Source organism: Meleagris gallopavo, chromosome 14 (genome assembly GCF_905368555.1).
Source record: "Meleagris gallopavo chromosome 14, MGAL_WU_HG_1.1, whole genome shotgun sequence".
In the NCBI taxonomy this organism is placed as follows: Eukaryota; Metazoa; Chordata; class Aves; order Galliformes; family Phasianidae; genus Meleagris; species Meleagris gallopavo.
Genome location: NC_139417.1, coordinates 2,098,054 through 2,108,445, shown reverse-complemented (window position 1 = coordinate 2,108,445; position 10,392 = coordinate 2,098,054). Strand labels below are relative to the sequence as shown.

The following is a 10,392-nucleotide window of genomic DNA, read 5'->3' as shown; positions in this document are numbered from 1 at the left end:
CTGCGTTGCACCCTCTGCTCGTGCTGCGCCCCACAAAGGCTGCCGAGCATCCGTTTCATACAAAATGGGGGTTTATTTACAGCGGGGAGGGGGTGGCAGGGCTAGATGTAGCCGATGACGTCGTTGCAGATAATGGGCTGGCGGCTGCGGCTGTTCATGAGGGCGGTGAAGCGGTGGAAGTCCGTGGCCAGCTGGGCGATGTTGCTGTGGGACTGGTGGAAGCAGGCTCCCTTGGGCTGCCCGCCCAGCCCCAGCGGGCACGACAGGCGCTTGGCGGGGTCGCGGCCCCCCGGCCGGGCTCCCTCCGCGGCGCGGGGCCGGGCCATGCTGGCCAGCTTGCGGCGCACGTTGCCCGAGAGGCTGAGCAGGAAGGCGGGAGGTTTGCCCAGGCGGCGCGAGGACTCGGCGGGCGGTCGACGGCGGGGCTCGGCGCCCACCTCGGGCAGGTCCATCCAGTTCTCCACCAGGTCGGCGAAGCAGTTGTCCCCCAGCACCAGAGGCTGCCGGTTGCGGCTCTGCGACAGCAGCGACACCGTCCAGTCCCTCCCGTCGGCCGGCTCGAGCGCCCGCCACTGCTCCAGGCAGGCGTCCGACGTGGATTTGGGGCGGGCGCGGCGGGCGGGGGCGGGCGCGGGGGTGCCGGCGGAGAGGCGGTGCGCCCGCTGGCAGGGCGGGGGGTGCCGCCGCAGCACCGGGGCTTCGTCCTCGCGCCACGTGCCCCCCGACGCCTCCGAGTAGCCCGAGTCGCACTCCAGGCTGCGCACGCTGGCGGGGGGCGAGCGGGCGGCCGGACCCCCCTGCTCCTCCTCGTCGCAGGCCGAGCCGGGGCGGCGGGGCGCGGGGAGGGGGTCGCGTTCGGCCGGCCGCGTGCCGGGCATGTGCTCCCAGCGGCAGCGCTGCGGGGAGAGGGCGGCTCAGCGTCGGGCCGGCGGCGGGCGCAGGTCTCGGCTCGCCCGCGGCCCCGGGCTCTGCTTTCCCGCAGCCCCGGCCGGCGTGCGGCGGCACGTCAGAGAGCGCGCGGCGCCCAGCCCGGCCGTGCCTGCGGGAAGTGACACGGGGCCGAGGCACGTAGCAGCCCCGCGCCCCCGCCCAGGCCCCTCGCCGCCACGGGGCACCCCGATCGGTGGGACGGGACGGGGCGACGTCCCCAGGAAAGGCCCTCCGCTCGAGGACGCCGGGCGCCGTCGGGCCCGCTCGCCCCGGGCTCGGCGCACCCCGACTGCGCGGGGCTGAGGGGCGGCGGGGGAACGGGGAGCGCTGCCGAGCGGCAGCGGAAGGAGCGCCCCGTCCCCACGGCCGGGCCGCTCCTCTTTCTTGAATTCCTATTGTCTGAGCCCAAAAGCTGGCTGTTACGTCCGCTTCCCTCTCGCGGAAAGCCGAGCGCGCAGGGCGGCCCGCTCAGCGTCCTGTCCCACCGCCCACAGCGCCTCGTCCCCTCTCCCCTGTCCCCACGTCCTTCTCCCCTCTCCCCGGTCCCGGCTGGCGCCGTGCCACCACCCCGCACCGCCCTGTCCCGCGGGAGCCGTGGGGCGCGGGGAGGGCGCGGGGCGGGAGGGGCTCCGCGGTTCCCGGTGCTGCTCGGGTCGGGACCGCGGCTGACAGCTCGCCGCTCGTTCCCCTCCGGCCTCGCGCCCCCCGCCCGCGCCCCGCGTCCCGCGCGCGGTGCTCCCACGCGTGATGTCACCGCGCTGATGTCACTCGCGGCCCCGCGCCCCGACACGCCGCCACCCGTCCGTCCTCCCGCACCCCGCGGCACTCACCGACTCGACGCGGCGCTGCCCGAGGCCGCCGTCCAGACGGGCGCTGTGCATCCCCGGCCCGGCCCCGCTCCCGGTGCCGGTGCCGGTAGCGGAGCGGCCGCGGCCCCGCGGAGCAGCGGAGCGCGGCTCAGCCCCGGCCCTGCCCGCCGCCTCCCGCCGCGGCGCCGCCCCGCCTGCCGCAGCCAATGGGACCGCCGTAACGTGAGCTCGGGCCGTACCGGCACCGGCACCGCCCCGCCCCGCCCGCCGCCCCGGGGCCCCGCTCGGCGCGCCCGGACACGACCCGCGGGGCGAGGCGGCCCCGTTACGGGCGCCGGGCTCCGAGCGGGAGGGGAGCGGAGACCCGCCGCCCGCCCGCGCTCCCCCAGCGCCTGTTAATTGCCGGCTATTAGCCGCTCTGGTTTGCTAATGAAGGGTTACAATTAGCCGCCCGGTAATTCTGCCGGTTCTCGAGAGCGCGGCGTGGATCGGCGGCCGCAGCGGGGCCGTGACCTGACCCCCTCCCACTCCGGGCTGGGCTGGGAGCCGCGGTGACCGGCGTGACGCCGAGCGTGGGTGGTGCCCGACGCCCGTGGCAACGCGCTCCGGCTTGTCCCAAACAGCTGCCAAGCCATGGGCACGTACGGACACCTCACCTTCCTCCTCCTCCTCCTCCTCCTCCGTGCCCCAGGTAGGCACCCTGGGGTTCAGCAGCACCCAAAGGAACTAAAAGAAGAGGGTCGGGGAGCAGGGTCCCCTGGATGTCCCCGGATGCCCACCCTCGGATGGGCACAGGGGGTGGCAGCTTCAGAGTCTGGGACACATCAGGGGTATCTTGGGGACATCTCCGGGGCACCCTTGGGGCACTACAGGGATAGCCTGGCAGGCTGCAGTGACACTCTGCTCTTTGCAGGGGCCTTTGTAAAGTCAGCAGGTAAGAGCAGCGGGGCCATCCATACCCCCAAGGGGACAGGGGACAGGACCTAGTTCCCTGATGCAGCCGTGTGAGCTGCTGGTGGCAGTGGCCACGCGAGGCCAATCCTGGGGTGTCCCACCAGCCCTGCCCGACCTGCCACGCATAGTGACACTGAGTGAGGACGCTGCACCGGGCGCCCGCGTGGCCGTTGTGGCTGTGTCCTGCAGCAATGCCAGCAGCAGCCCCCAAGTCACGCTGCAGCGCGTCGAGTCCGCTGTCCCCGTGGGCTCCAGTGTCACCCCACGCAACGCCGATACCAGCCACCCCTTCAACCCCATTGCGATCAGTGCCAATGGTGTGCCCACTTCCACATTTAGGGCAGAGGTACAGCTGGGGGGCAGGGAGCTGGACACCCCAGGATTGAGCAGCGTGTCCCCGCTGAGCACCGTGTCCCCACACAGGTGACACTGCGTGCTGGCGCAGAGCTCGATGCCCACCAGGTGAACTGGTACGCACTCATGCTGCATGCTGCCTGTCCCGGCGAGCAGGAGGTGACAGGGCAGCTGTATGTGCGGGTGACATCGAGGCAGGCTCTGCGCTGTGGCTTCCCGTTTGCCAGCACTGGTGGGGACGTGGTGCGGGTGTCGGCAGACGTGGCACCCCGTGCGCCCCTGTATGTGGTGCAGGCACAGCCACCGGGTGGGCTGATGGTGAGTGCCAGCTGCTCCGTGTCCCACAGCCTCCCAAAGGGAGCAGACCCAAGGGACAGCCGGGCAAAGGGATGGAATTCTGATCTCTCCTCTGACAGTTCCAGCTGAGAAATAGTGGCACACCACTCACGCTGACCCATCAGGGCCTGGTGCTGGCGCCTGATGGTGGCTTCAGCCCCAGCAAGGACACCCAGGTGGGCACGAGTCCCCACGCTGACAGCACTGTCACCGCCTTTCTTGGCACCACACACAGCTCTGTGTCCTGCTCCCCCCAGACAGACCCCAGGAGTGCTCAGCTCTCCTCCTCCTGTCCCTACCCCCAGCTCTGTCCCCTTCTGTATCCCATCCCTGCCCCTATTTGCATTCCTGGCTTCATCCTCATCCCTGTTCCTGTTCCCATCCCCATTCCAGTCTCCTCATCCTCATCCCTATTCTCATTCCTATTCCTAACCCAAGCCCTATTCATGGCCTTCTCCATCCCCAATCTTTGCCTCTATCTCTGTCCCTATCCTGCCTGTTTCCCTCCCCATTCCTATGCCTGTCTCCTCCTTCATTGTTGACCCCACCCCCATTTCCATCCTTGCTTCCATCCTACCCCTATCCTCCAACTCCACAGGTCCTCATTCCTGTCTCCATCTCCATCCTCATCCCCGATGGCAGTGTCACTCCCAGCTGTCTCACAGCCACCCCTGTGCTGCCCGCAGACATTCAGGCTGGAGATAGAGGTGATGGACCGGCATGGGCAGAACTGCAGTGGGGTCGTGACAGTGGAAGTGCTGCCATCGCGCCATCCCCGTGTCACCATCCTGTGAGTGAGGCAGGGTGGGTGGGAGTGCTGGTAGCACCAGGCTGTGCCACACTGCCCGCTGTGCCCGCAGTGCTCCGCAGCGGGACGTGGTGGTGCCGGAGGGCATTGGCCCCTTGGTAGTGGTCACGCAGGTCCGTGCGAGCGGGGCCAACATCCGCTTCACCATCCTCGCTCCCACATCGCCAGCACTCTTCACCATCGATGAAAGTGAGCATGGTGGCAGGGTCCCCGTGGCTGCTCTATCCCCATCCCTGTGCTTGGCTCAAGGCTGTGCCACCTCCTGCAGTGACGGGTGAGATCCGCAGCACGCGTCAGCTGGAGGTGGCCGGTGCACACCTCCTCATCCAGGCATACAACGCGCTGCAGCCCTCTGACCAGGACACCATCATGCTCAATGTCACCGTGCAGGGGACAGACCAGCGGGCACCGTCCTGTGTGCCAGCCCTCTATGTGTATAGTTCAAGGGTTTTGAGGGGGATGCTCCACAGTGCTTGGGAAGTGGAACTGAGCAGCAGCCACTCCCACACAGGTCCCAGGTGCGTGAGACCGTGTCCCCTGGCAGCACGCTGGTGACACTGAGGTGCACTGACCCTGCTGGCGATGACGAGTCCCTGCATTACACGCTGGAGGGGCCACCAGGCTCTCGTTCCCACTTCCGCATGGAGGGGCCACAGCTGAAGGTGTGTGGGGCCAGAGCTGGTGAGCCCCCATTGGGGAGCAGGGTCCTTCTGGCACCCAGCGGCATGGCAGGCTGTGGCTCTGGGGGATGCCCAGCACTACAGGACACCATGGCTTGGCAGGTCAACACCACTCTGGACTACGACACCGAGGCAATGGCTGCTGTGGGCTTCCAGCTGACAGCCACTATTGTAGTGACAGCTGGGGGACAGCCTCTGAGGAGTAGTGAGTGCCCATATCCCCTGCACCCTGTGGTCACGTCCCCTTCACCCTGGGGGAGGTCAAAGCAGAGACGTGCAAAGCTCCCTTTGACCCCCAAACCAACACACAGCAGAGGAAATACTCCTCTCCTGTGGCCCCAGTGATACCCAACCCCTAGGGCACCAGTGTGGCATCGTTCCAGTGTCCTTATGGAGCATGCCCAGTGCAGTGTGGGCCATGGGATGGTGCCAGTGCAGCTGAGCTGCTGTGTGCTGCACAGCCCGCGTACCCGTCCTCGTGACAGTGATACCCGTCAACGAATTCACGCCGGAGTGCCCCAATGGCATCATCTTCACCGTGTCAGAGACAGCACCTTTTGGCAGCATCGTGGGGCGCGTGGTTGGCACTGACCGTGACCGCCCACCAGACAGCCTCGAGTACAGCCTGGAGGGGGGCACTGGCCCTGCACAGCCCTTCTCCATCGATGCACGCACCGGTGAGTGCCCAGCCCTTCCCCTGCCCCACAGCCCAGGCACCCACGGGTGCCAGAGAGCTCACACGACTCCACAGGTGAGATCCGTGTGGTGGGGCCCCTCAGCCCCCCGCGGCGTGCTGGCTACCGGCTGACGGTGCGGCTGACAGACACCTACAATGATCTGGACCCACTGAACCGGCGGAGCCGCCTGTGTGATGTGGCCGTGCGCCTGCAGGTGTGAGCGTGACACCGGGGTGCCACCAGCGCAGGCGCTGTGCTGCATCCCTGTGGCTGCCCCAGGGGTGGCTCTGGGCTGGAGGTACCCACAGGGACCGGGTGGGATGGAGGTGAGCCACCTCTGCTCCCGGCAGGCCATGCCTGAACGGGCACCGCTGTGCAACCCGGAGGTGCAGGAGCTGCGGATCACAGCTGGGACAGGCAGCCAGCAGCCTGTCACCCACCTGGTGTGCAGTGGGGACCCGGAGGGCACCATGCTGTCCTATGCCATTGTTGGAGGTGAGGAACAGCCAAGCGCTGTGACTCGTCTCTTCAGCACGGCCGGGGTGCTGAGCAGACCTTCCTATGCAGGCAATGAGGATGGGCACTTTCGGCAGGAGGGGAGCATGCTCTCCTACATCCCCAACGGCCTGGCTGAGCCCCGCACATTCGTGCTTCTGGTGGAGGTGTGGGGCAGCACTGGGTCCCCACGCCGCAGCACTGTGCTGGCACTGGTGGTGCACGTCACACCCCGCAGCACCCCAGCGCCACCCAGCACCACCACCCTGCACACGGTGAGCAGCATCCCATGGCCCGGGTGCCTCAGGCTGGGACACCACCTGGCCCCTCACCTCTGCCTCTGCAGACGCTGCAGAAGGAGCCGCTGGTGGTCAGGCGGACGGAGCTGGCTTGGCTCCCACCAGCTTGGTTTGTGGCAGTGCTGACTGCAACCGGTGTCCTGTTCCTGGCCAGCCTGTGCTGTGTGGCACACGGTGTGCTGCACAGGTGAGCCCTAGCCCGCAGCATGGCACAGCACAGTGAGCTGGGGGCTCAGGGCTGCTTTCTGTTCTTCCTGCAGCAGCCGAAACCCCAGCAAGGTGCTTCTGAGCGAGAGGTGGGTGCTGGGCAGTGGTGAAGACTCCCGTGGTGACCCTGCAGCCATATGGGGGACGTGGCACTTGGGGAGGGGATGTTGATGTCACCAGGGAGTTGCTCTGAGGAGCAGCCTCTGCTTTAGAGTAAGGGCACGGAGCAACGAGCACAGGGATGGCGGTTTTACCGGGGAATGGCTATGCCAGTGGCCAGGCTGGGGGCAGAAACTGTGCAGGGTGGCACAGTGCAACACGAGGGTTGTTCCTGACACCAGCTGGAGAAAGGGGTGACAAGGGGCTTTGAGAGGCTGTGGAGGGAGAGCCTGAGGGGCGGCAGGGCCATTCCCAGCCCACAGCAGGCATCCGCATAGCGAGGAGGAGCCACATCAGCACTCGGGGTGGCCGACGGCCGCCTACAGCCACATAACCCAGCGATACGCGACGTCACGGATCGGCACGGAGCTGGGAGAGCGGGCGCAGCCTCCGGGTGACACGCGTGGCTCGGAGCCACCCGGGGTGCCATCCGGCGGGACCCGCGCTCCTGGGTGAGGAGCGCTCTCCTTTCGCCCCCTTTTCCCCCGCAGCTCCCGGGACGCGGCAGCGCAGAGCAGCGCCCGCGAGGAGGAGCGGAGCCGCCCTCCCGCCCGCAGCCCGTCCCGGCTCTCGGCACCGCAGCCCTTCGACGGCCGCGCGCAGGACCCACGTGAGCGCCGCCCCCGGGGGAGGGGACGGAGCCGAGGGCACGGGCTGAACGCCGCTCCCCCCGCAGGGACCGGCAGGGACTATCTGTTCAACAGCGTCACCGGGGCACGGCGCTGGATCTGAGCACCCCACGCGGGACGGGGATCCCGAGCGCCCGCCGTGCGCGGGGCGCGGCCATTAAACGGTGCACAGACCGCACGCCGCGCCGTGACTGCCGCGGGGCGCCCTGGGGGAGCGGGAGGAGGTCGGCGCCTCGAGCGGAGCCGGGTGGGAGCCGAGAGGGCAGAACCGAGGTGCGGCCGCCCTCCCCGCGGGGCCGCTCCGCTCCTCGGGCCGTGCCCATAGAGGGGCTCCCACCGCGGCCCGCGCTCGCTGCGCAGCGCCCATTGGTCCGGCGTCCTCCCCCTGGTGGCCAATGAGACGGCGAGCCCCGCGGGGAGGCGGGCCGTCGGAGGGTGTCACGTGTGCCTAACGTGCGCGGCCATCCGGAGGCCGTCCGCGCTCTGAAAGGGGCGGGACGGCTTTAGGCTTGACTGACGTCTGTCCCGGCCTATCAACGCGCCCGCTTCGCCCCCGGAGGGAGGGGCTCGGCTGCCGATTGCCGCAGAGCGCGGCGGGGCGGGCGTTGGACGGCGCGGTTGCTATGACGGCGCGCCCCGGGGTACCGCCCCCTCGACGGCCGCCATCTTGTTGTTGATTCGAACGGCGGGGAGCGGGCGGCGGCGCTGGGGGCTCGGGGTTGCCAGCCCCCAGCCGGGCAGGCGGAGCCGCCCCGGTGAGCGAGGCGGGCTGAGCTGAGGGCCGGGCACGGAGCGCGGCCCCGCGAGGAGAAAGGGGAGGGAATGGGGTGGGATGGGTTGGAATGGGACGGGGTAGGTTGGAATGGGACGGGGGGAGCGGCGCGGCGGCGCGGAGGATGAGCGGGGAGGGGTGGGGGTCCGGGCGCGGCCCCGCGGCGGGGCGGGAGGAGCCGGGCCGGGTCCGTTTGGGGCTGGAAGTCGGGGGCTCCCGGCGTGCGGCGAGCCCGGCGGCAGCCCTAGCGGCCCTCCCTCTGTGCCCTTCCTTCCGCAGAGGCTGCGTGCGGCGAGGAGCCCTCGGAGCGCGGCGGTGCCATGAGAGCGGCATGGTGAGGGAGCGGCGCGGGCAGCGAGCTGAGCGCTCCTCCCGTCGGGCCGGCGCTGCCCCGGCTGTGCTCGGGGATCCGCGGGTCCGAGCGGCCGCCGTGCCGTGTGTGTGCGTGCGTGTGTGTGTGTGTGTCTCTGGGAAGGGCTCGGTTTTGTATCCAAGCTGCTGCGAGGCTCCGTGCCCCTCCATCTTAGAGCTCTGAATCAGCAAAGCCCCCAACGGCGGGCTTCACTGTGCGCTGCTTTTGTCGTTCCGGCCTGTCCTGCGTGTTTCTGCTTTCCTCCCCTCGCAGCCGGCTGTCCCAGCTCGGTGTTTGAATCCCGGGACTGAGCTTTGCTAACGGAGCGCTGTATGAGGCCGTAGTGGTGTGCGTCTCTTGGCTGGGCTGTGTCGGGTTGGCTGGCAGCATGTCTAACAATGAGCTGCACTGTAGCATCTTTATCTATTGAAGCAGCGTGTCTGAGCAGATGACTGATCTGTGTGCTAGCGGTCAGGGCTTCAAGGTAGAATAATATTCTATTCTGGTTGTACGTTGCTGGGCTGAGGCTTTGGGCAAGCTGCCTTCTCCCTGAAAGCCTGGCAGGAGCTTGATTTAGAATTGGATGCATCATTTGTTAGGTGTCATCACCACTAACCTAAACAGACCTACTGTGGGACATCTTAATCCTACGTAACAGTTCCTTGTCGCTGAGATTGAGGGGTGTTTCCCTGTGGCTGGGTTAGCTTAGCACTGCCCTGGGGTAAGTGCCCTATTTTAGAGCTGGAAGCAGTGGTGCACTTTGAAAAGATTAAGTGTGAACTCATTATGTACCAAGACATCATGGGGCTGGATGTGTCAACTACATGAAGCTCATGTTTTCTGTCTTTTGAATATTTCTATTGCTAAATTTTCATCCAGTAGCTTTAGGAAGTATTTCATTCTCATCCCAGCTTTTTCACCACGACCGTTTCCAGATGTTTGAATGAACAACCTGTTCCGTTCTGGTTGGAGCCTATCGGGCTGACTTGATGTGTCCTTTTCATGGCATTGCTTTTGCTTCCTGTCTAATGAGGACTTCAGGTAGAGCAGGGGAAGTGAGCTTTGGCTCCCCGAGGCTGAAGTCAGTATATAGTGTCATAACTGGGATCTCTGAAGACCGTAGGACTGGGAAGGACAGGGACCTCTTCTGAGCACTGCATGTGTTTTTCCTTGGGTGGTTGATGCTCTGGTTATCCAGCAAGTCCCTTGTGGCAGTTTTGTGTGTTTCTGATGTTGAAAAGAGCAAGTGAGCATGAATCACTGGTGAGATGAGAGAGGTTTCTAGGATCTGCTTCTAGTCCCTGGGAGTTTGTGCCACCTTCTCCATGTAGCTCCTGTTGCTTTGAGCTCATATACTTGAAGTCTGCAGCCAACAGGAGGGTCATGCCCTCTCCCTGCTGACAGCTGTTTGTGCCTTACCAGTTTGACCAGGGAGCTGAAGACATTCACCCTGACCAGACTTCCTTCCTCCTGTTTTTGTGAGTAGTAGCATGACCTGCTTCATCATAAGGATGGCAGTATCGGACACGTCCTTATTTTCAAAATATTCTGGAGGGCAAAATCAAGATTAGATGTGCACTGGGGGATCCCCCTTCTAGAGGCAGATTGTACAAGACAACAGAATTGCACGTTACTCTGTTTCCATTGCCAGTATTGTGAAGCCAAGGTTAAGGTAGCAAGCACTCTGGTCAGAAAATGCCCTAGCTGAAGTTGTACCCGCAACCTTAATCAGCTAATTAGCCTGCCCGACAAGCATTATAATTTGTTCTTAATCATGCAGTTCCATGCTATTCTTGTCTATGCTAAGCTTCCTAGTGTTTTCTCCTCTTGTTCCCTCGCCCACATATGGCGCTTATTAAATTTATTAACCTCTGAAAACGTGACCTTGTGGAGCCCGATGAGCGTGAGGTGATGAGCCCTGCCCAGGCTGG

At 65.7% G+C, this 10,392-nt stretch overlaps 2 protein-coding genes across 7 annotated transcripts in view; one reads left to right on the top strand and one right to left on the bottom strand.

Annotated features, from left to right (window-relative positions):
- Window positions 1-53: 53 nt before the first annotated feature.
- On the bottom strand, window positions 54-2,146 carry INKA1 (inka box actin regulator 1). The gene is made up of 2 exons (XM_085235842.1): window positions 1,761-2,146; window positions 54-896 (listed from the first exon to the last, which is right to left on the bottom strand). The coding sequence occupies exons 1-2, from the start codon at window positions 1,809-1,811 to the stop codon at window positions 102-104; spliced, it is 846 nt and encodes a 281-aa protein (XP_085091968.1). The 5' UTR covers window positions 1,812-2,146; the 3' UTR covers window positions 54-101.
- Window positions 2,147-2,227: 81 nt separating this feature from the next.
- The window catches only part of CDHR4 (cadherin related family member 4), a 32,853-nt gene continuing 24,688 nt past the window's right edge, over window positions 2,228-10,392 (top strand). Inside the window, exons 1-18 of one of the 6 annotated variants that reach the window (XM_085235829.1) lie at window positions 2,228-2,430; window positions 2,653-2,673; window positions 2,798-3,039; window positions 3,117-3,365; window positions 3,464-3,559; window positions 4,070-4,173; window positions 4,244-4,380; window positions 4,460-4,625; window positions 4,703-4,853; window positions 4,974-5,076; window positions 5,333-5,548; window positions 5,623-5,762; window positions 5,899-6,043; window positions 6,116-6,318; window positions 6,390-6,529; window positions 6,606-6,638; window positions 7,200-7,318; window positions 7,385-7,515. In XM_085235829.1, coding sequence (XP_085091955.1) covers window positions 2,373-2,430; window positions 2,653-2,673; window positions 2,798-3,039; window positions 3,117-3,365; window positions 3,464-3,559; window positions 4,070-4,173; window positions 4,244-4,380; window positions 4,460-4,625; window positions 4,703-4,853; window positions 4,974-5,076; window positions 5,333-5,548; window positions 5,623-5,762; window positions 5,899-6,043; window positions 6,116-6,318; window positions 6,390-6,529; window positions 6,606-6,638; window positions 7,200-7,318; window positions 7,385-7,440 — 2,379 coding nt within the window. In that variant the 5' untranslated portion in view covers window positions 2,228-2,372 and the 3' untranslated portion in view covers window positions 7,441-7,515. Of the gene's footprint in view, window positions 2,431-2,652; window positions 2,674-2,797; window positions 3,040-3,116; window positions 3,366-3,463; window positions 3,560-4,069; window positions 4,174-4,243; window positions 4,381-4,459; window positions 4,626-4,702; window positions 4,854-4,973; window positions 5,077-5,332; window positions 5,549-5,622; window positions 5,763-5,898; window positions 6,044-6,115; window positions 6,319-6,389; window positions 6,530-6,602; window positions 6,639-7,199; window positions 7,319-7,384; window positions 7,516-10,392 lie in introns of those variants that run through there. The other 5 variants (XM_085235828.1, XM_085235830.1, XM_085235832.1 and 2 more) reach the window with 5 other exon arrangements.